The 22,766-nt window shown below is 42.1% G+C and overlaps 1 protein-coding gene across 1 annotated transcript; it reads right to left on the bottom strand.

The window, feature by feature from the left end:
- Positions 1–3,513: 3,513 nt before the first annotated feature.
- LOC146186180 (cytochrome P450 3A24-like) lies at positions 3,514–22,509 on the bottom strand. Its single transcript, XM_084607075.1, has 14 exons — positions 22,407–22,509; positions 17,827–17,923; positions 17,693–17,745; positions 17,491–17,584; positions 15,553–15,669; positions 15,096–15,184; positions 13,640–13,785; positions 12,619–12,734; positions 12,230–12,359; positions 10,309–10,469; positions 7,848–7,939; positions 7,596–7,739; positions 5,645–5,807; positions 3,514–4,366 (listed from the first exon to the last, which is right to left on the bottom strand). Exons 1-14 carry the CDS (start codon positions 22,478–22,480, stop codon positions 4,286–4,288), a joined length of 1,557 nt encoding a protein of 518 aa, XP_084463201.1. The 5' UTR covers positions 22,481–22,509; the 3' UTR covers positions 3,514–4,285.
- Between the last annotated feature and the right edge of the window lie 257 nt (positions 22,510–22,766).

Raw genomic sequence — 22,766 nt, 5'->3', positions numbered from 1 at the left:
GCTCGGCTGAGGCACTCGCTATGAATCCTGATAAACAGATAAAAAAGTCACGCCGTCTCGATGAAGCCAGGAAACGACAGCGGGCTACAGAGGCAGATTAACGCGAAGAGCGTCTCGCTCGACGGCGCGCTCAAGATGCAGCTAAACGAGCGCGTCACGCTTAACTTGAATCGTCTTCAACCGGTGACGACTCCGAATGGAATGTAATGGACACTTTGAACAGTGAAGACTCTTTGTCGACGTGCTCACTCAGCAGTCAAGAACATAGGCGGCAATGACGCGTTCAGGAAACCGAAGAATGTGTTCAGGAATGTGCCCTGTGTTAATAGTACGGTCAACATGGTACACCACAACTGGCTACACCACGAGCTGAACTATAGCATAGCCATGCTATTATTGCTTTCGTAACCTACTGGGCTTAACTAAAGCTAAGCCCCAGTTAATTTTTGTTTTCCATTTTATTTCCTCTCAGCTAATAAAAAATTAATTTTGATGGGATGTATGTACAGTTGGTCCCAGTATTTTCATGAACTGCTTGCTACTACTGAGGTAAAGCCACCTAAGCCTGTCTTATCACGCCCTTGCAGTTTCGCTTTGTTTTCAGTGTACTCACAATCATGAGAAATACGAAACGGAACAAACTTTTAGCTCAAAATTGCGACCATAGTAAAACTTGTTAAAAAGCTGAAAAAGAAATAACTGTGGTTGTCAGACATAATTATGGAGTAAACAATAAATGCATGCTCAAACTTCGCTCAATCATTTTTGCTCGTGTGTACTACCTATTCAGAAAGCCGCAAGAATAAAAACGAAATGAAATATGTCAAATAGCAATGACGTTAGTGGCTAAACATCGCACATGCGCGAGGAGCTTGAGCCGTGCTCGCAACACTACGAATTTATTACAGCTTGCAACGTGGCGGGGAAGTGTGCCGACGACAACCAGACAAGGCTATGGAGCAAGAAGCACGGGCATCAATAGTGCTCAAAACCAGTTTTATCACAGGATGCTTCTGCGATCATTGGTTGTTGCCTAATTACTGTCTGTCCTAAGCTTCACAAGTTCAAGCGAGGATCTCTTGAATAATTTCTTCATGAAAGAAAAAGGCGTTGGAAATGCGGTACGAATCGACATTTGCTGACAAGCAGCGCCAAGCAATGTGCTAACCTGACAGAATTTGAAGGACTTTTCTCGTAAAATTAAGCCTCCAAATATTCATCTAGTCAGCGACATCGCACCTCTATTCTGCGCCGTCATTTGTACTAGAGCGCAGGTGAACAGGTGGACAGCAGGGGGACATATGGTGCACAGCATGTACTTTTGTACGCTGCCGCACGTATAAAAAAGTTAGATTGATTTTTTGGTGATCGAAAAGCTGCACAAACTATGGCACATCCGCCTTGCACTTAAACAAGTTTCTCCCATGACTTGCCGTCTTAACAACGTGCCTACCTTCCTGACAACACTCATGAACGTACTGGTACTTTTCTTCTAGCACTTCGAGAAGCAGTAAAATTACTCGTTATTCATCACTAAGCGTAGAAAGCTGGGCTAGTTGATGTCTTGTACAAGTGTGATATATTATTTCAGCACTCGAAAAAACAGGAAATCGAAATTAAAGGAGAGTTCCCTTGCACGACAAGCAGTCCCGACTAGAAGGTTGACGAGCTTCGCACGCAAATAAAAGGGGGTATGTCGGGGCCCATTGTACTAGAAAATATATAATTAAGTTTAGAAAGCTGGGCTAGTTGATTTCTGGCACAATTGTGAGACATTATCCCAGCGCACAAAAAAAAAAAAAAAAAAAAAAACAATGCCGTGGTGTCTTCTTTACCTTCGTGCGTGTGTTTTTTCGTGTACTGGAATAATGTCTCAAAGTTATTCATACGACACACCAGAGGTTGGAACCTAACAAATCTAAAAAGTACCGGCAGTGCATAGAGTGCACAGTCTGGCTTCACCCCGACAAAAGAAAGTGTGCTTTGGGAAATTGGAATGAAAGAACTGCTTTGGTTCCACGGACAACGGGGGGCATAAAAAAAGGGGGAAAGTAAGTGTACTCTCGAAGCGGTAATTCAATGCACGGAGAAAGCGATGATTTCAGCTTTGTAAATTCAAATGAAAAAGATGGCTTAAGTCTTGCGGGAGTTTCCAGAAGTGCACGAATTTGGTATTTTGTGTGACTAAAATTTAACATTTTTTTTGTTTGTTTTTAACAGTCGTTAGCATGCGTCCTTGTCACCGTGATTGTAGCGACGGAACAATTTTGCACTCTGTGGTCATGCTCGTTGATGCGATACGCGGTTTTATCATTTTCGTGGTCGCGCAAATGCGCTGAGATCTATCTAGACGTTCTCGCAATTCTCCAGGTTGCTCTGCTCATATTTTGCGTCTTCATCTAGATGTTTGTTTGCAGACTTTAAACTGAGCACTGACGAGCGCGACGACCATTCGTACATCGACGACCGACGAACACGACTGCTGCTTTCGACGCCACCATGCGTGTTTCTTTACCCTTTTGTGGGCGCAAGTGAGCCTAATGTGCAACCTCTTCGGCTGCTGTTTTCAAACTTGTCATCACCATGTGACAATACGCTGTGGGGACCGCGCCCGCCACCTTTAAAGGGAGCCCTTTTCCCGCGGCTACCGATGCGCCGCCGCTTTACCCCTTCCCTCTCCCCGCTCATTCCGGGATAACCGGTCCCGGGCGGGGGCTATAAAGAGAGTCGCACGCCGTCGCCTCGCTCTCTTCGCTCCGAGATAACCCGCTGGCTGCTCGCTGCCTGCCCTCCCAGACGACGACCCCGCTGATCTCCCGCACCGCCATGGACTTTCTGGAGTGAACCTCGAACAAAAAAACTCTCCCAGATCCCACTTGGCCCTGGGGGGGACTTTGCCGGAGGTGTTGAATGGATGATGATGGGCTGATGAGTTATGTGTGACTCTGGGGCACGGCACTTTCGGGTGTCAATCCCCCTCCCCATCTGACAAAGGCAAAGATGTTTCTTACACGGCCCGCTGTGTGTTAGTCTTTCGTATCCCTCGGGCAGAGGAATCGCCCACAACGTATATAAAAAGTGTTATTCAAAACAGCAAGCAACAGAGTGGTAGTTAATTTAAATCAGGATTAATATCCATGCACATTTCTTTAATTTAAAAAGGAAAGAAAAAAAAGAACACAAGCTGTACTTACATTTCAGATGAACGAAATTCATTTTGAATTTACCACTAAGCTTTTGAAGTATTAAACACATCCTCTTTCAAGGAATGTTTTGTTTGGAGTTCGTTGATTTTTTATGTATTCGGCAAACACTTGCTTGAAATTTTTAATAAAATAGACATTTGTTTTTCAGTCTGCATTCTTAGACAAAATCTAGCCAAGCCAAGTGCGAAGTTCGCACCTCCCAGCTTATAGAAACGCCGGCTATCTCTCCAGTTACTTTTATATATATAAAACCACTAATACATTAACCATACAAACACACAAGAAGGACCTGTAGAGTACACCTGTGATATTTTTTTTTTATTCAGTGAGATATTATTTCGTGTATTTCGTTGCGTGTATTTCAGACGGAATACCTTTTCACTGGTTCACAACTGAATATTTTATTTGTTCATTGATATTGCCAATTGCACCCCAGCAAGGGAATTGTTTTGCAGTGGCCGAAATGAAAGCTGGCTGAAAATTTCGACAGGAGCTATGAGATAAGCGAAAGCAGCAATGTAATCAAGGTCAATAACAATCAGTGGCAGACCAATAAGACTCCGCGAAGTAAGTTGTCTGAACTTATTCGTAGTGAAGGACTGTTCCTGTAGTGGGAAAAAATATGAAGTATGTAATAACTGTTTTGTTCTGAAAACACCCTTGCCAAAGGTAAGTGCTCTTTTGAGGTAGCAAAAAGCATAAGCTTGGTAAGTAGATATTTCATAAATGCTATGTAGAACAGGTAGTCGGAAAGGAGATGAGAACTCTGTCAAAAGTGGGGCGTGAAACAACTTTTATCTACACTAATCGCATGCTTCTAATATCAGTCCTAATCTTGTGTGGATTCCATAAATGGTCTCAAGCATCTGTCGGATTAGAGTTCTAAATCTCAGAAATTTAGCGCTACGCTATTGTAAACGTAGGGTACGCTTAAGATAGGCAAGTCTAGTTAGTAATTTTGCACGGAAGGTGAATGCTCTACATGGCTTTTCAGAGACAGCTGATGGGAGTTGTTATGGACTTTCGGGACGTAAAATAGTGGTTTGTGAACCAAGCAACAGTAAGTAGCCGATGGTGGATTAGCTGCTCCTCTGCCTCACACCCACGATGAGATCCTTGGGATGCAGGAGGCCATATCCTGGCAGATATTCGAGAGGCACCTATGGAATCAGAATGCAGAGTTAATTAAAGCAGCTGAATTTGCTACTTGCGTAAAAATAGACATCCTTATCATCCCCATTAATTTGTGCGCATTTAAAGCTCCCCTGATGACATTGAACAACTGGAGGGAGGGGGGGGGGGAGGGGGGGATTTCTTCAGCCATTATAAACAGAAAAATGAATTTATTACTGTAACAAAAATACAATTGGAAGACTGAAGTATGAGTACAAAATGTAGCTTTCCAAGCTGAACATACAAAGAAGCGTGCAGCAGTATATGCTAAAAAGTCAGCGAGTCAACAATAGAGGTTAGTCCGGAATAATGATATAAGGTATGTAAGGAATGCGTAAAAAAAAAAAGTAAAATTTGATTTGACTGCTACAACATATAGTTAGTAGTTGCTTAATTTCGCAAGGGTCACTCCTATAGTCAGCATGTTTTGGGTGGTGTCGTTTATTTGTTCTGTATACTGGAAAACAAAGGTCTGTTAAAGATATCTAACAAATGAAAATTTCGCGTGCTCATCTAGCTATATACCAAGAATGTGTGACCAAATTTCGGGGTTCTATTCATGAAAGCATCTTTCAACACTTCGCAAAAAGTCCACATAATGATAAGTATATCCGCAGGCCATATCAATATATTATGTCTTACATGTATAATCATTGTAGACATCGCACTCAAGTGGGTTTACCTAGTAGCCTTGGCTACTCGCAGGAAGAACAGGACAAACTTTAAAAGCAAGATTTTTCTGCGCGTAGGAGCAATAAGCCATTCTCAGCAACATATTCATAACAGTATTTTGCAATATCCTACAGTTGCTTCACAAATAGAAGTGGAGTCCAAAAGGCGAGACCTTAATTATAGGCTGCAAGGTAGTGTAAACGAATGTCAAAAGGACGACTGACATCCAAAAATATTTTTGCGCATATAACGAAGGACACTCGTTGTTCAGTGTATTTGAAACTACACCCTTTGAAATTTTGAAAGGAGCTGCAGAAAAATTAGGATGCATGAAGAATGCATAGATATGTACAACTATGAATTGCAAGAGGTAAAGTTCAACACTTCTAAAAAACGCCTTTGTTAGCTCGTACCGTGCATACGCTGAAAGACACAAGAGCTTGTAGACTTGTCTAGTAGGCAGTTTATGCAGGTGAGTTTTAACGGTACCAAACAAGAACGTTCTTTTCGGGCACAATCAAGAGGTGCAAGGAAGAGTAGGCATACTTCGTAGCTAATGTATCGTTTCATTGGTTATATTTTAGACATCCTACCTTTGTTTTGGGACACCTCGCAAACTCTACTTGGTGGACGGCATGAAGTAGGCAAGTCTTCACAAGCTGAATAGCGAATCGCATCCCTATGCAGTTTCTTGGACCAGCACCAAATGGGAGGAAAGTATACGGACGGATGGACTTGACATTCTCTTCATTGAACCTTCATGTCATTAAAACAAGAATGGCATGAAAATAGCCTGTCAATCATCGTTGATCATCATCATACAAGGAGGTCAACGCTCAGAACATTTTCAACATCTACATGAAGCTAACAAAGCTATTCGGAGGTAAATCAGGCTATAATATTGTTCCAGGGAGTAAAAAAATTATAAAGGTGCTTTTAAAGGATTCGCCTTATGACATCAGAAAAAAGGAACATGTACTCGTCGCATATCAGCTTTGCCGACTTGCTTGGAAGTTATCGCTTTTAAAGATGCTGCTTCATATTTAGTTAAAAGCGCGCAGAGTGTTTCTGTATTTATACTATCATCGAAGAACAATTGATATATTCAGATGAATGCGAATACATGCGAAAACAGCAACTGAGCGCAGGCGCCTCAGTTGCTGTTATGGCTATGAAAATAGCAGCCGTTAGCCAAAATCTTTTATTTCAACTCAGCACTGCGATCTGTACGTCACCTTTTAACCCTGTTTCCCTCCTGTGTACTTCATCGTCGATCTGCCAAAATCATGGACGTGCAAACACCGGTCTCATACATGCATTTCTTTCATCACCTTCACAATTCAGTTCTTAGTCATCCCTCTCCCTTAACCCCGCTTAAAATTTGCTTGTCATCTCTTGTCCTCATCCTCATCCTCTAAATCTGCAGTTTTAACATTCGTTATTTTTTTCTTACTGCCGATGTATGCCGACGTAGCCGAACTAGGCCCAGACTATTTTCATTATGTCCGATTTCACCTTTAATTACCAAGCTTCGTGGTAAAGCTGCGTGGCGTATGCCACGCAGCTTGGTAATTAAAGGTAGACTCAATATCGTGGACTCAAATACTGTGTCAATTAAAATACGCATGAACGCACAAAAATCAAGCCATCTTACCAGTCAAGAACAACAATAAAAGACTGGATAGGGAGATTGAGCTATACAGGCGAAGAAAAAGCTGCAGAGAGCAACTGAAATCATTGGAATGTGTTTGTGTCATTGACTTTATAATATATTTAGTTATGTTTCAAGTAATGAAATGCAATGTTAATTACTTGCTTTCATTTAGTCGCTAACGTGCGTCTATTGAACTGGGCGGGCCCAAGATGGCAAACTTCATAAACGGCGAAACAGGCGCGAGTCTTGCGACTTGCCAACGAGCCCTCCCTCCCCCAAAATCCTCACAAATATTTCGGTGCCAATCCTCCCTCATCCTCATCTCACCGATTTAATTCCTAGGGAGGTGAGGGAGGAGGACACACTCAAAAGGCTCGCTCTCGTGAAGGTACCCATATCAGGTCAAAAATATAAAATCTGGTGCTCGGTATTTTTTTTTTCCAAGGAGGGACTATTTGCATAAGACAGTTGTGTGTTGCTTTATGGAAACAAAAAAAAAAAAACACGATATTTAAATCAAGGTTTGCGCAGCGTTAGGCTAATAAAAGAGGAAATGATTTCTGAGACTCTCAGGTGTTCGCATATGTTAGGACAAAGATAGTGCTGACACTTTCCTGGAACCAGGTATTGGTAGTATTGTTTTTTTCTTTCCGTTAATTCGGTTCTATGCGCTCACATTCACGGCCCAAAGGCATGGTATTTACGGCAGCACCTTTTCACCGTAGCAGGCTGCGAAGAATGCAAAGAAATTATTTTCCGCACCAGTCTTATAGTGTATGACTACTTGTGAAACGGAGGCACTCGTTCGATCATAAATCGCCTGCAGTAAGATATCCGTAGCCGCAAGGTTAGGACAGTGCGGTCCTAGTGCGCTGTAAATTGACACTTGCCTCTCAGGGTTGAAAACATGCGGCTCAGGGTGGAACTCGGAGTCGTTGTGTATTGCTTGGACGGGTATCACAATGACGCAATCACGGGGAACTTTTATTCCCGTCTCTCCGACCACGTAATCCCGAGTAGGTGCCCTTTCAATCCTGTAAGAAAAGCACGAACTTTATAATTAGGTCGTAGCTGAGTATTTGTTTTATGCAAAAATTGTTTTGCACGTTTTAAAAACCCTAAAAAATCGCTTTGTGCGTTACCTTTGCACTGGTGACATGATTCTCAGGGTTTCATTTACGACGCAGTCGAGATAAGGTAGCTTCTGAACTTCGTCGTAAGACGGCGAGGCCCCCTGCGATCGCGAGAAGTTGTGGAATAGTGAAATCCATCACGTCAAGGTGATAGTGCTTGTTTTAAAAATAAAATTAATAGTTTTGACCAAACGATACAAACTGCAGTTGCTGCCGCACCGTATATGGGGCAAAATATTTATTCGTAACGTTGGAACACGAACACGCATTAAAATGAAGTACGAGATCAAAGGCAAAATATTCTGCAGGTACTAATCAAATCAAATGTTCATTCTTCGTCTCAAAGAAAAAGTGCTGGGGCTGAAAGCCGTTTAAGAGCGGCTAGACGACGATCCCCCGCATATGTACAGTTCGGCTGCAAATAGTAGAAAGATAAGGGTCTAGTGCAATATCTCACACACAAAAGTACAGCGTAAAAGAGAGAAAACGAATAACTGGCAAAACAGCTTCTGCGCGGAGTCCTGAGCCAATAAAATTTGTCGCTCATAAATTACTGCACGGAGTGATAAAATGATGCAACAGATCGAAGTACCTTCAAAAACAACGCCTTGAAAGGGCACAAAATACTCCGTAAAAAAAAAAAAAAAAAAAAAAAAAAAAAAACATACCATGATTCGTTGTTTCAAAGCCAAAAGAGGCCAGATAATAAAAAGTAAAAAAAAAATGCATAGGAGCAGTGCTGCTTGTGCTTTGTAATACCAATTTACAATGGAAGCGAAACCTGCACTACGCTATGTATAGCAGGTCTTCGTCCGGCCCTAAATTTGCCCTTCAAATGACCTTGACCTAAGTGTGACCGTCCACAATTTTTTGGCGTTCACCCGAATTAATACTGCGCCTCCCCCCCCCCCCCCTCCTAATCCTAATTTATCTTTCCTTCCCTTACGGCGCGGTTCAGGTTTTACAGAGCAAGTGTTACAGATACGGCGCTTTACCTTTCCTGTGACCCAATGATTATTATTATTATTATTATTATTATTATTATTATTATTATTATTATTATTATTATTATTATTATTATTATTATTATTATTATTATTATTATTATTATTATTATTATTATTATTATTATTAGGGAGGCAGCTCTGAGTTGTGCGATGTCACTTTGAACAACCTTGGAGGTGAAAGACAGATACTGCGCCTTTCCTTTCCTTTAAACCATTGTAGAATATACAAGAAAAAAAAATGAAAACATGATCGTGACCTGATTAGGTGTAGGTGTCCACAATTTCGTGGCGTCCACTCAAAAGTAGGAGGGTCTTTACTATCCCGAAAGCATAATTTACGGGCCGTCAGTGTCACAGGAGTTTTCACCTTTAACATTGAAGGTCAAAGACAGATACTGCGTTTTTTCTTTCTTATAAACCAATGTAAAATATACAAGCAAAATATATGAAAACATGATCGTGGCATGGTTATGTGTAGGTGTCCACAATTCAGTGGCGTTCACTGAATTGTGGACGCCACTTCCTTCCCGTTCTAGAAGCTATTGCTGCAACACTAAAAGCTTTGGCTCTATCGCTAGGTTCAAGTCATGCCTAAACCCGCACAAATTTTAGGTCCATGACTCCTTTTCCAAGCATTTTCACCACTGAACATCCGAGGACTAGGCCGGGGAATTCTTATGCCCTTTGAAAACAGGTGGGTACCCGACGGCATTGGGGATCGAACGTGGTATCTCTCAGATAGGAGGCGGATCTCTACCACAACGCCATCGCTTCATTTTTTTTTCTTTATTGCTAAATATACAACAGTTGCATCTTGCCTGTACTCACCTATGGGGCTGAAACGTGGAGGCTAACCAAGAGAGTTCTACTTAAGTTGAGGACAACCCAGAGGGCTATGGAACGAAAAATGGTAGGGGTAACATTAAGAGATAGAAAGCGTGCAGAGTGGGTCAGAGAAATAACTCAAGTTACCGACATTCTAGTGGAAATTAAGAAGAAGAAATGGACATGGGCAGGACATGTAGTGCGAAGAGAGGATAACCGATGGTCGCTGAGTGTAACAAACTGGATTCCAAGGGAAGGAAAGCGTAGCAGGGGGCGGCAGAAAGTTAGGTGGGCGGATGAGATTAAGAAGTTCGCAGGGGTCAAGTGGATGCAGCTAGCACAGAACCGGGATAAGTGGAGAAATATAGGAGAGGCCTTCGCCCTGCAGTGGGTATAATCAGGCTGGTGATGATGATGATGATGATGATGAAATATACATAGCTACAATATATACAGTACATATATGCATATTTACAAGTTCGCCAGGCCGTTTGCCGGCCGTGAACGTCTGCTTTCACCTGTTAAAACTGAAATATTCCAAGTCAGTGTGAAATATGTGAAGCAAACCCACAGCTCACTCAAGTACAAAAAGGGGGGCAGGGATGAGATGCGAGGTGTTACAGACTACGACAACTCACGTGTTTGCGGAAACATTCGTCAACTTCCGCTCGAAGCTTGTCTTGGGCGTGCGGGTTGACAGCCAACAGGTAGGATGCAAACGAAGCTGTCGTGGAGGCTGTGTCCTGACCCGCCAGGAAGAACAGCACGCATTGAGCCAGCGCCTCTTCTTCGCTCAGGTCTTCATAAGTGGCGCACGTTTGCAAAACAAAGCGAGAGTGATTAAAATGACTTTAGTAAGTTGCCGAAGCTTCTTTTTTTTTTACGCTTTAGTCATGCGCCAATGCACGCAAGCATGAATAGAAAGAGCACGATGTAATGTACAAGCCGAAATTGAGCGCAATTCTCCGGATGTTGAATCTGTTTCTTCTATAAAATATCTGGGTGTTAACTTGCATTGTATTCTCTCTCGGAATGCTCACACAGACCACAGCACCAGCAAAGCTTTTAGAAAACTTGGCATGCTAAGGCGCCATTTACACCTCGCAAATTACAACAAAAGACACAAGACCAACATTAGATTATGCTTCCGTCATATGGCATCCTCACCAGGACTCACTTTCCAATCTTCTTGAATGCGTCCAGAACAAAGAGACAAGATTCAGTCCTACTCAAGATTTCAGAGCGTATCATCAATGAAAGAATATTTAAATCTACCATAGCTCGCTTCCATAAGGAACTTTGCACGATTATCGTTTTTTCACACATTATACTCCGGCAATACGGGATCAGCTTGTTCCCATTTTCTTCCTGCTCTTCCCGTCTTATCCCGCCTTCACCATGCAAACAAAATCCTCCCAATTTTCTCGCGGACAAAAAAAAAAAGCAATATTTACCACTCTCCTTAGCAATAAAAGAATGGAATCAGTTGCTGTCTAATATCGCTGTTTTGACAGATTTATCAGTGCTTCAAGAAACATTGATAGCTTCATAAGCGTACCGCAGTCAGTTTATGTGGTTTTTGTCGTTCCCTGTATAGAATTTCTTTTCCTTGATTCTTTCGGTGCCATCTGTGTATCTGAGTCGGTGAGATCGCAAATGTTTCTTTTATCATCTTATTGCGGTTATAGTTTCTGTATTCACGGTCAGCTTTGTAGTGTCTGTTATGCGGGATGCGCATGTTTCTCTCTTTTTCTGAAATCACTGTACATGTTTCTCTTTTTTACAGTTCTGTTATTGTGTTGAAACATTGCTTTCCGGACTATGTTTTCCTAGTTTTGTATAAAGATTACTTGACTAGCTCTATTTACTTCGCTCACATGCTACGAAAACATTGTCTGTTATCCTGTTTTTGTTCTACCGTGATTTGTTTCCGAATCTCCTCTATGTACTGCCCTATTGTGCCTTTAGGGCATTTCAAATAAATAAACGAATTAGTAAATATATAAATATATATATAAATAAATAAATAGATAAATAAATAAATCTACACTCCAATCGAAATGAAACTCGGATAATTTTGCATTGGGTTGTTCGCAGCGATTGTCTCATGTGCTTCTACAGAGCAGGTATAGTTGTCGATACGACATAAAACTTGCGTAATTGTACTGGTGTTTTAGGCCTAGACAAATTATTGAAGATCAAATCTCTACACCCAACTAAATACTATCCAAACGGAACAACGTCGTTTCTATACGCGGTTCTGTCGGTTCTGTGGTGCGTACGTAACTGCCACATCCACCAGTGATTAGCCAAGAAATACGGGGAAACTTCGGTGGTCTTGTGCTCGGATCCCACCGGTGGCATGCGGTTCTTTTTCTTCTACTACCCAATCAATTATCTCCTCATTTAAAGAATTAGTTTCCACTAGTAAACTTAACAAGTCTCCATTCTTTAACTTGTGTCAGTGGCTTCTTTCTTGAGTAACAGAAGTCAGTAGCATGCAGAAGAACATTACCACCACACCATGCATTGCACGTAAATAAATTTAACAGCACTCACTTTCAACTGCTTTCTGCTTGATTGGCTCATTTTCAGGCTCAGGACTAAAAATTGATCGGCCTTCCTCTGTTTTTGCTTCTTTTGACGCTTCTTGGGCATTCATCATCATTTGCAGAAAGTCCTCGTGCCGCTACAGGTTGGACCATAATATCAGACAACAGCGCAAAACAAATGATGGCACAGTCGTATCGTAAAAAGTTGTCATAATCTCGTTGGTTCATGAAGGACCTCGCTCAATAGCCCTAGGCTCGCAAAAGTAATGCAACAACCCCCTGGCGACTTCAAGGGTACCAGATCATGAAATTTACAAGATGTCACGGTTGCGCTTTCACAGCAAGCATTCTCTCTTGGGAGGTAAGGTTAGCAGTTCAGAAGAATAATATACTTACAACGTTGTTTTTTGTGCGTTTCTTTATTATATCCACAGTTGCATCTTTGTAGAAACTGAAAGCGTTTTCATTGAAGGCGGTTTTGCGGAACGTTTCGCTTAACTTCTGGAGGAATGCTGCAAGAAAGAGCGTACAAAATTCTAAATGTTCAGCATGACCAATGACCAGCGTATGATGCTAATGAGGGAAAAAAACAGGCAGTGGAATATGCTTGTTAAAACTTAACGCTGGGAAGTTCTTAAATAAAAGCTTGTATGGTAGGAATAAAAACTACAAAGAGGAATAAAAACTACAGTAAATATTGTTGCCTTCTTGAAAACAATATTTCACTGCGTCTCTTGCATTTCTTCTATTAATGTGCCTCTGCTCGAGGTGCGTGATCGGAGCTCGGCCACAACTGCCATAGCAAATGTGGCGATAGCCGCTGCCGAGCCACAGAAGCGATGAGTGGGACGACGGCATGCACAAATTAACCCTCTCCGGCAGGTACATTGTAACCTACTCCTCCTTGCGGGCCGTTTAATTGCTTGCAAGACATCACTAACGGACCTTAACGTGGCGCTAGATTTCCTCTCTTTCGTATCAAAAATAGTGAAGGGCGATGGACGTCGAGGTCTATATTCTGTCTCACATCTCAGTGCAACTAGTCTCCATCTTAACTAGCAGATGAATACTAAATGAAAACAGAAATCCTTTAAAACCGCCTTGAACGCTGCAAAAAGGAGAGTTGCATCGCAACTTTGTTATAAATTACGTGATATTTTTCGTAAATACTTCTGCTCGCGCGCTCATGGGGCTAGTAAGGATTTCCTATTAATATTGGCTCAAGAACTTTGATATAGTTGCTTTCAGCCGAGTAAAGAAATGACGCTGATATTTAGTACGTAGATTTACCGTGCCATCGGCTGGGAAGGGTTGTCTGCGGAAAGAGGCATTTTATTGCGAAATAAATGAATATACATAAAATTACTGCATGCGTCTCCGTGCTACTCGGCATGGCAAGTAGGATAGACTTTCTCACCTTTGAGCACTACTGATGGCGTCACATATGCAAAGAAAGGGTTCCTCGCGCTGCTAACAAATGCCTCTTCCTCCGGGGACTGCGGCGAAATCTTGGCTCCAAAGGAACAGCTTGCGACGGCATCCAATGTAAATATTCCGTAGAATCTTGAAAGAAAAATAAGAGCACAAAAATAACAGAAACCTTTTAAGCACGCAAATCAATAATTATACGTCCTGTATGCCTCTTGATATCAAGTTGACGTTTAAGTTTTTATGTAGCCGCTAGTTACTCTCGGAAATCACAAATGAAGCGAAGTGGGTTGGCCTTGATGCTATCCAATGCTTTCCCACGAGCTGTATCGCAATGCACTGCCAGCTCATACTGCAAACGCTCAGGAAACACTGTTTGCCAAACTCGTTTCCAGAGGCTTTGAAGTCGTTTCAAGGCTTCAACGGTATTGCATCTTACGTCGGTATGTAACCTGAAGCGAGCTGATCTGAGTTGACGTTCATTACGTTTTTGTACTTAAGTTTTACCAAGGAAAGCTCTTGAATTTCACAAATGAAGATTCAGTATATCAGCGTACAACACGATGCGATTTCAAGGTAGTTGTTTTGTAAATTACTACCCTGAAACCGCGTAGCGTATGTCTACAGGCATAACACACTTTGTCTAAATCCTCCCCAGTGCTGTTGAGAGAAGATTTAGTACCGAAAGAGATGCGGAACTTTCACACGCTGCCTGCTCCTTTTGCTCTGAGCCTTCATTTTTACTGGAGAGTAAGTGACTATGCCACCAAATGCTTATCCGTTGGTTTAACCGAAACATAAGTGGTTATCTCTGCACTGCAAAAATTACGAACGAACGAACGAATGAACGAACGAACGAACGAACGAACGAACGAACGAACGAACGAACGAACGAACGAACGAACGAACGAACGAACGAACGAACGAACGAACGAACGAACGAGCGAACGAGCGAACGAGCGAACGAGCGAACGAACGAACGAACGAACGAACGAACGAACGAACGAACTTTAATCTCTACTCTTTGACAGTGCGTATATCTGCCATCTTAGAGGGCGGCAAGGAGTCCTTGACTGCCAGAGGCCTCGATCTTCGACTAGTTGGATTAACTTCACCGGATTTTAGAGGTTTCAGACAAGCGGACTCGTCTCTCTTTCGCCTTTATCTAATTCTCTCCCTTTTATTCTTTGCATGTTGATGACATGTGTCCCAGGTCTGCTGTTTTTTGGAATTTTTACGTCTTCCGTTGTACTGCTCAGAATGCCATCTGATACCGTAGAGCCCCACTGATGAAGTCTAACAAGAGGTTACTCAGGTTCTGACATAACAACCAAGTCAAGGTTACCCCCCTGCATGAAGCTCCGAATGGCCTATTCTGTAAGTGTTTTTTATTCCATTCATGCACTCGGGGCCCTTTTCAAAGCTCGATGTGACCATCGGCTTACCCTTTCATGTCGATGTCTTCTGACATTTTAGCGGCGTCTTGTAGGCGCTGCGACGTTATTGCAGCACATCTGTCCACTATCGATTGCATCTGTGAACAGAACAAAACGGAGACAACATATCGATGAGTTCTACGGCATTCTTTATCACTATGGCTCTGCAACCCCAAAAGAAAGCGCAAAATGGATAGAAGCAACCACGCACATTCTTTTCTCTTCCAAACAATAATACATAATAAACTGATTTATTTATAGGAAGGGAAAGGCGCAGTAACTGTCTCACTTATTTTCTGTGGACACCTCATCCGCGCCGTAAGGGAAGAGAGGAAGGTGGGAGTGAAAGTAGAAAGAGAGAAAGAGGAGTCGTAGTGGAGGGCTACGGAGTAATTTCGACCACCTGGGGATCTTTAACGTGCGCTGACATTGCACAGCACACAATATTACATAATAGGTAGCTTACCTTCCGCAATTTTCCCGTCGTAAAGGCTGGCGACGTCGCGCTGCGGAGCTTCTTCCACTGCTCTGGTTCCGTGTTGGACATTATGTTATCTAAGATAGGGTCATCGAACTTCGAATTCTGGAAGTAGATGAAATCGGACATGGTATACTTATATATTATGTACAGTGTTAATAAACGCGATAAAAAAGCAGACATACATTATTTAATGTATGTATTAATGATCTTACAAGAATTTCCATTGAGCCAAAATAGGTGCTTTGTGCGTATGACGCCAACACTTTTGTCCGCTCCTTATTATAATGCAATTGAAAATGAAGTGAAATCTTTCTTTAAAAAGTGGTTAGTAGCAAACCAACTAAGAACTAGTGTGAATAAAACAAAATAAGCATTATTTAGGCCATATTCTGAACAATCAGGCATCCATCCGTTTAGGATTGAAGTGAAGTATCGAGAGGAAGAACTTCAAATAGCTGATAAGACCAAAAACCTAGGAGTAAGTTTCTCTTAGAACATGTTGTGGCATGACCGTGTTGACTATGTTGTAACGCTGTTATCTCGTTTCTTTGGCTTCATATCACGTCCTGAAACATATTTGCCATTTCAAGTAAAGATGCTTCTTTATAACTGCCTTTTTATTCACATCTAAAAAACTGTCCTCTAGTTTTGGAAATAACCACGCATATAAATCTGGAAAAAATATTCCTTCTTCAAAAAAATGATTGCTTATTATCCTTTATGACTTGCCATATAACAGCCATATACAGAGTCTTTTAAAAAAACCAGAGTGCAAGTACAAAATCTTTATAAGTATAAATAAGTAGTCGCCTTCAAACGCGAATTAATGGGCAAACAAACGTTTCTACGATAATTATCATCGTTAGAAGAGAGCACTAGCATAAACTACCCGCCACAATGGAAAATGAATTGTTATAACACGACGCACAAATAACCTCATGAAAAAATTGTCGTGCACCATACCAACACTTCTAAATCATTACGGCAAAACCGGCATCGACCTTCTAAAATAAGCTGAACACGATATACGCCAGCATTACGCATTCCTGCCAAAACCGTCTCATTGACTTCTGTATTTGTTTTATGCGCTGACCTTTAATAATTACCTGTATGCTTGTAACTTCACTCCAAGTTACTTAATAATTGCGGATGTAAATATCTAAATATGTGTATGTATGGCTCAGAGCTGTAAACAATGTGTTATATATGTTTTCATTTTTGTGTTCGCTGTCGCATTGCACGAGGGGCTGTGAGCTCTTGTCAAGCTTCCGCTTTTTCGGGCAGCTTTTGCCAACAACTTCCTCTATCACTGATGAAAAAAAAAAAAAAATTGCTCATTACTATCCATTATTATTTTTCAAATGGTGATTATACCGGCTTGTTAAGCAATCACATATAAGAAACATCACTTGTCTATGTACACTGAGAGAAAACAAAATCTTATTTTCCGCCTCTTCGTTCAACTCATCTTAGTACTGAATCTGTTTGTGTACGCGTGTGTGTGTGCATATGCGCGCGTGTGTGCAACTACTACAAAATTTCAAACGTGCCAAACATAAGCATCAGGTGTTTCATGCGCGGCTAGATCTCCAGGATGTTCTGAATACCCTTTTTTCAGTGTCTGTACCTAACGGGGAAGGTAATTTAGAAAGCCTGTTGCTTGTGGCTCGCAATCAAATGCATACGCCAACTGTGCTCTCCTTCTCAAGATGATGATTATATTGACAACGTTTTGGATGATGATGACGATACTTTGGAAGCCAGTAGCGGGAAGGCGCATGCTTAGTGCTCTTGTGGCGGAGCTTGAAGGGAATGTAAAACCGGAAAAACATACCAAAGGAAAAAAAAGGCAAAATGTGGAACTATAGTAAAGAAGTATAGAAGTGCCGGTTAAGTAACCATATAGAAAAAGCACTCGCTCACCTTTCTTTGAGTCATCGCCGCATCTTTAACCATAACAACTTTGAGGACATCCGGATCACCGACGTAGAGTACCGGTTTTCCATCTTCGAAAGACCTGTATCCAAATGGGAAGAATTTCGAACAATTACAAGGCGGTCGCTGCATTTCGCACTCCTTGCTAATCTGACTTATACCACGAGAAAGTATGTTAACACGTCATTACCCGAAAAGCCGGCCGTGTTTTTTGTAAAGCTCCTCATCTGCAACGTACAAAGGCTGAAAAAAAAAAAAAGAAAAAAGAGCACGTTCTCATTGCGGAAAGTAACGAGAGCGGGAAATGCACGAAATTTCGCTCACCTTGAATAGCTGCTTCCACTGTGCGCCGAAAAAAAGGGAAAGCTTTTCGTACGGGATATTCTGGTTTTTCCAATAGTTGCGGTAGCGAGTTGCTCGACTGCAGAAGAGAAGAAAGCAAAGGTTGTTCTCAAATAAAATTGCGGGCACATTTCAATTCCCAGTCAAGTTTCGGCTTAGTTCGCGTTAAAAGTCCTTCCGTAAATAAAAATGAACATTTTTAGTTATTTATTGTGCATAACAAATATTTCTAGGCCACGCCAACTCGGAACGCCACTCATATCAAAAAAAAAAAAAAAAAAAAAAAAAAACCTTTCTTATTCCCTTCAAAGACCACTGCCTGAAAATTCCATGCTAGTCTACTTAACCTGTTGTAAATAATCCTGCGCTGTAAGTAGCATTGACGTAGACACAATTGGAAGCACTATTACGCGGTGTTAATAAGCTTAATCACAAAGGTTTTGTGTAATCATCGCTATCTAGTGGTCACAACGGCTGTGGCTTATTCCCTCCCAACAGAATTGGGAAATGAGGAATAGGCCTCTACGTTCTAGAGGCCTCATTTCTGAGAACTTGCACATTTAAATTACAAAACACTTTTGTCCCTTTTGGCTACAAACTTCGGACTACGAAAGCTTTCATTGGGAGGAATATCCCGCTTGGCATGTGTTTGTTTATATTGAAGCTGCAAAATTACGTCTTTGGATTAACTGACAACAAACGCTGCCCGCAGAAATGACGTCTGCTTCATCTGATCTGCTGAGCACACTGAGGACGATTGTCCACTCGTACTGCTAGTTCTAGGTGGTATTGCAGCCCTAATGCCAACGTACACATTCATATAGCGCCGATCTTCTATATTACATTTACATGCATTCCGTAGTCTTACTGTATCTACGGAGTCTGGCTCGAGTAATTAAACTGTGACTTGTAATTTCTGCGTACATTAAGTTCTCAGTTTATGCTTGATAATGTTCACTTGACTGAACATGCGTCCAAACTCTGCGTTCCGCCAGAGCAGAGTCAACATGGAGAGAGCAAACTAGGCCATCTCGAAGAAGGGATTTTTGTCGAAAGCATTCCTGTACTAGTACTTCACGGTACAATGCAGCTACGCTCCCAAACATGTGCCAGCTGACGAGAGTGAGCTTCTTTCATTGCAAATTAATGACAGCTACTTTTTCTCGAAACTGAACGTCCTGCAGCAGCTCTTCCATCAATTTCTGCTCATAGTTGAAAGGTCCCAGGCAGACAAACCGCATGCCCGGCAACAACAGACTCGATGATTGCATTCAAAATGCCTCATACTCGCGGACAAATTTTTTGTGGCTATGGAACCAAGACTACGGGGGCGGAGCTTTCGTCATGGTGTTACACCATGTAGTTCTGGCACATCCGGCCTCAGGCGCGATGTTGGTTTCAGTTTCGCCTTTACTTGAAATAATGGCTTCCGAGCCTCCAGTGACGTAAAAATGTCTTCCGTTACACTGTACTTAAGGTCTAAGTGAGCGTATATTCGCGGCTAATGAATATCACGCGCTACGTACGTTGCCGAAACAGGCCCATTGCAAAAGTGCACAGAAACCGACGGTAGAAACAGCAGCAGCAACCGAAATACGATTCGGGAGAATCCCGGAAGATGGCGCAGCCATCGTTTGCACACTGCCATCGCCATCGTCATCGATGTCGTCTACTGGTTTTAACATGCCTTACACTAACGTTGCACTGGCCTATATTGCAGTACAATATTGATGTAATAACAAAATATTCATTTTTGTAATGATATAATATTTTATGGCAAGATCCGCGTAATTTATCAAGGGGCTATATGCTGCTGCGCAGTGAGCTGATGCGTTTTGGCTTTTTATAGGTGTATTAGACGTGTTGCGATATTCGTCACCTTGACGATGTCATCAGTTGTGCCCGCAGACTTCAGCTCAGAAGAACGTGGATGCTTCATATAAAGCATGCCACTCTTTTTGTCAGGTGTTCCCCTGCAGCGGTCTATATGGTCTTCCTATGATATGTAGAAAGCTTTAATCGACAAAAATCGCTGCTGCATTAACGAACGCTTCAGGACCATGTCCAAAATTTAAAGTTTAAGGAACAATGCGCACATTTGGTTGCGCACGTTAATTGTTGCAAAGGATGCATGGATCAGTTCAAACAAACAGAGTCTGGGTAAAAGTAGCGCAAGTAACGACGAAGGCGGTCTAGTGGGTGGTTGACTATAGGCAACCTGCAATGAGGTTTGCTGTGTCGATCGCCGCTTCGTAACACATATCCTAGCGAGAAGAGCAAATACTTCTGAGGTGGCTTTTTATGGCGTTTTCACGCCACCTGCATGCGCTAGCAGAAATCAGATTGCACGCTCTGTCGAATCTTTGCATGGCGTGTGCCACATAACTGGGTTACATTGAGAGCGCCTAGGCAAGGACGTTATCTGTCACACGCGTATCTATAATGGTGCTGAATGTGCTCGGTCGTTTATCGCGAACCAAGTGGATAAAAGTAGCATTTTTAAGTCACGCTGAGGGACAATTGCAGCGCTACCTATGCAGTGGAGGTTACCTATGGAATGCATATTGCATATTGCATCCGCGTTTTTGTCCTGTGCTCTGTTCTCTTCGTCCCTGTCGCTTCGCGCGGTTGCAATATGTATTCCATAGTCTGAATAAAAGCACCGATAAGGCGGCGCGTTGTCGGTTTGGAAATCTGCCCTAAAAAGCTAAAAAGGAGTGCGGTATTTGAAGCCTTAGCTTCCCGTAAGTGCCGCTATTTCTTGCTTAGAATTAGTTTTTAGACACGGCCACAGAATTATCTGTGTTTCCTGTCTTGTTTTATATTTCTACTCTTGTCTGTTCGCGCGTGCGTCCTTCGCCCACGTTATAACCCCCATTTGATTAACTCCCTTTCATTTTTTTTTTTCTCGCTACTTGTACGCTGTCTGGCTTCCAGCAATAACATTCAGTGTAAGCCAGCGCTTGTTTCACGTCGTGTTCTCATGTGGTTGCATGCTTTTGCGATATTACATTTTCTTGGTTCATCATGCACAAACGTGCCCAAAAAGACGTTTTAATAAACGGCCTTTCAATCTATATTTAATACTCATTCCGAGCTGCCTCCTGGTCGATTTTAAATACGTGTAAAGTCAATGTTACTTGACATTAACTTTCTTGACAGATTCCGTTTCTCGGATCGCAAGGAAAATACTCAAACGGAAATACTCAAAAATTGCCGTCGTCTTTCATTTTTCTTCCTGTTCGCTATGACCTGCTTGTCATGCGATTAACTCAGATAGTAACCTGTCTTGCTCTGAACATTCCTGTTCTATTTGATTCACGGCAGCATTCGCTTTCGATGTAAACACCCATTTGTACGTGATTACTAACTTCTAATTAGCATACTCTCGATTACAGGGAGCATCAGTGCATGTCCTAACATACGCCACTAAGGCAAAGACCACAATGCATTCACTAGGTTCTTTTCGAACACGCCTGAACCAATGAGCCTTTGTAGCCAATGTGTAGCATCCTCGTCTCGCAGCCGGAGAGCCTGTATGCGACCCTAGCACGTGCCTAATTAACCCTATTAATTTTTCGATATTCATCTTTGTCGGTATACTAGATGAACCCCGCCGTAAATTTTGGCTTCATTCTGGCAGTGGCCCTGAATTTTTGTATTTTTTTCTTTAGGGTTCCTTGGAATAGTCGGTCAAGAACTAGGCCGTGAACACTGATGACGTCTATGACGACTGTGGGTTTTTATAATATACCTTTTAAATAACGGCTTTTAATGCAGCCGCCCCTCGGTTTTCATTCAGCTAAGCGCAGTAGAAAGTGGTTTCACTTAGCCAGAAAACGTGACGCTCGTGCAGCATGCGGGCACTTACAGTAAATAACTCTGTCAATAATTAATACGGCCAAAATTAGACACATTTCTCCATTCTGCGCACAAATAAACACTGTTTTTCGTTTTACGTGCGCTCTGCTGCCTATCTGCAGTACATCAAGCTTGACATAGTACGCTTCTCTTGTAACCTTGTCGCCAAATTATTAAAGCTATGTATTGCCCGGCGCATTATGTTTGCTGCTGACTGCATGCATACTAACTACGCATCCAATTTTGAAGTTAAAGTCCAAGTGTCGGCTTCAGGAGATGCATAAAGAATTCAGGAAGGGCACCCACTGCCAAAGTTAACTCTACTGGTAAACCAACTACAATGTCAACGGCCGTAGCGCACTACATCAGCGGGCGGTGAACTGTTTTTGACTTTTACTTGCCCCCGAGTGCGTAATTACCTCGAGAGGGTAATGCTTGCCCCGAGTGTATATGTGCAGTGTGTTGTCATACTTCTGACTTCTACAAGCTGTTCTGATTTATCACTTTATCCAATAGGTAATTTTATTTTCAAGCTTATTCAGCCACGTTTTCGGTTGTAATTTTTGGGTCGGTTATTGCGAAATACTAGAAATTATTTGTTCGGTCAATTTGATTGACCGAAAAGATGTTTACCCAATGCGTTACACTATAACTGTTGCTAACAGCCCCGGGGTGCAATATCACAATGTGCTACTCACCACCAGTACAGCAAAAACCCGATGGCAGTGATCAGAAATACCCAGTCGTAGAAAACGAGAACGCTAAGTAAAGACATGTCCACCGGCGTCCCAGGCGACCTTTCTATCGGTCCCTCAGTGCCAACAGCTCCACAGGCTTATTTCCTTATATCGCGCTCATCGTTAGTTTTTTTTTTTTTTTTTTTTTTTTTATTGTGGTAAACTTGCAGCGATTGGTTGGAGATAATGCGATGCGGCAGCACGAAAAACTGGGCCAGTATTATTGGTAGCTTCAAGCTGAGTCACGCAGCAAATAAATGCGTACATGGCTATCATTCTTGCTTCACCGCCAGATAGCGAATCTTAACCTTCGCCTTTGTCCCA

The sequence above is a fragment of the Amblyomma maculatum genome, chromosome 6 (genome assembly GCF_055883805.1).
Source record: "Amblyomma maculatum isolate TAMU_Amacu chromosome 6, ASM5588380v1, whole genome shotgun sequence".
Taxonomy (NCBI): domain Eukaryota; kingdom Metazoa; phylum Arthropoda; class Arachnida; order Ixodida; family Ixodidae; genus Amblyomma; species Amblyomma maculatum.
Note: the sequence above shows the minus strand (reverse complement) of the source record. Positions and strands in the feature narration are given on the sequence as shown.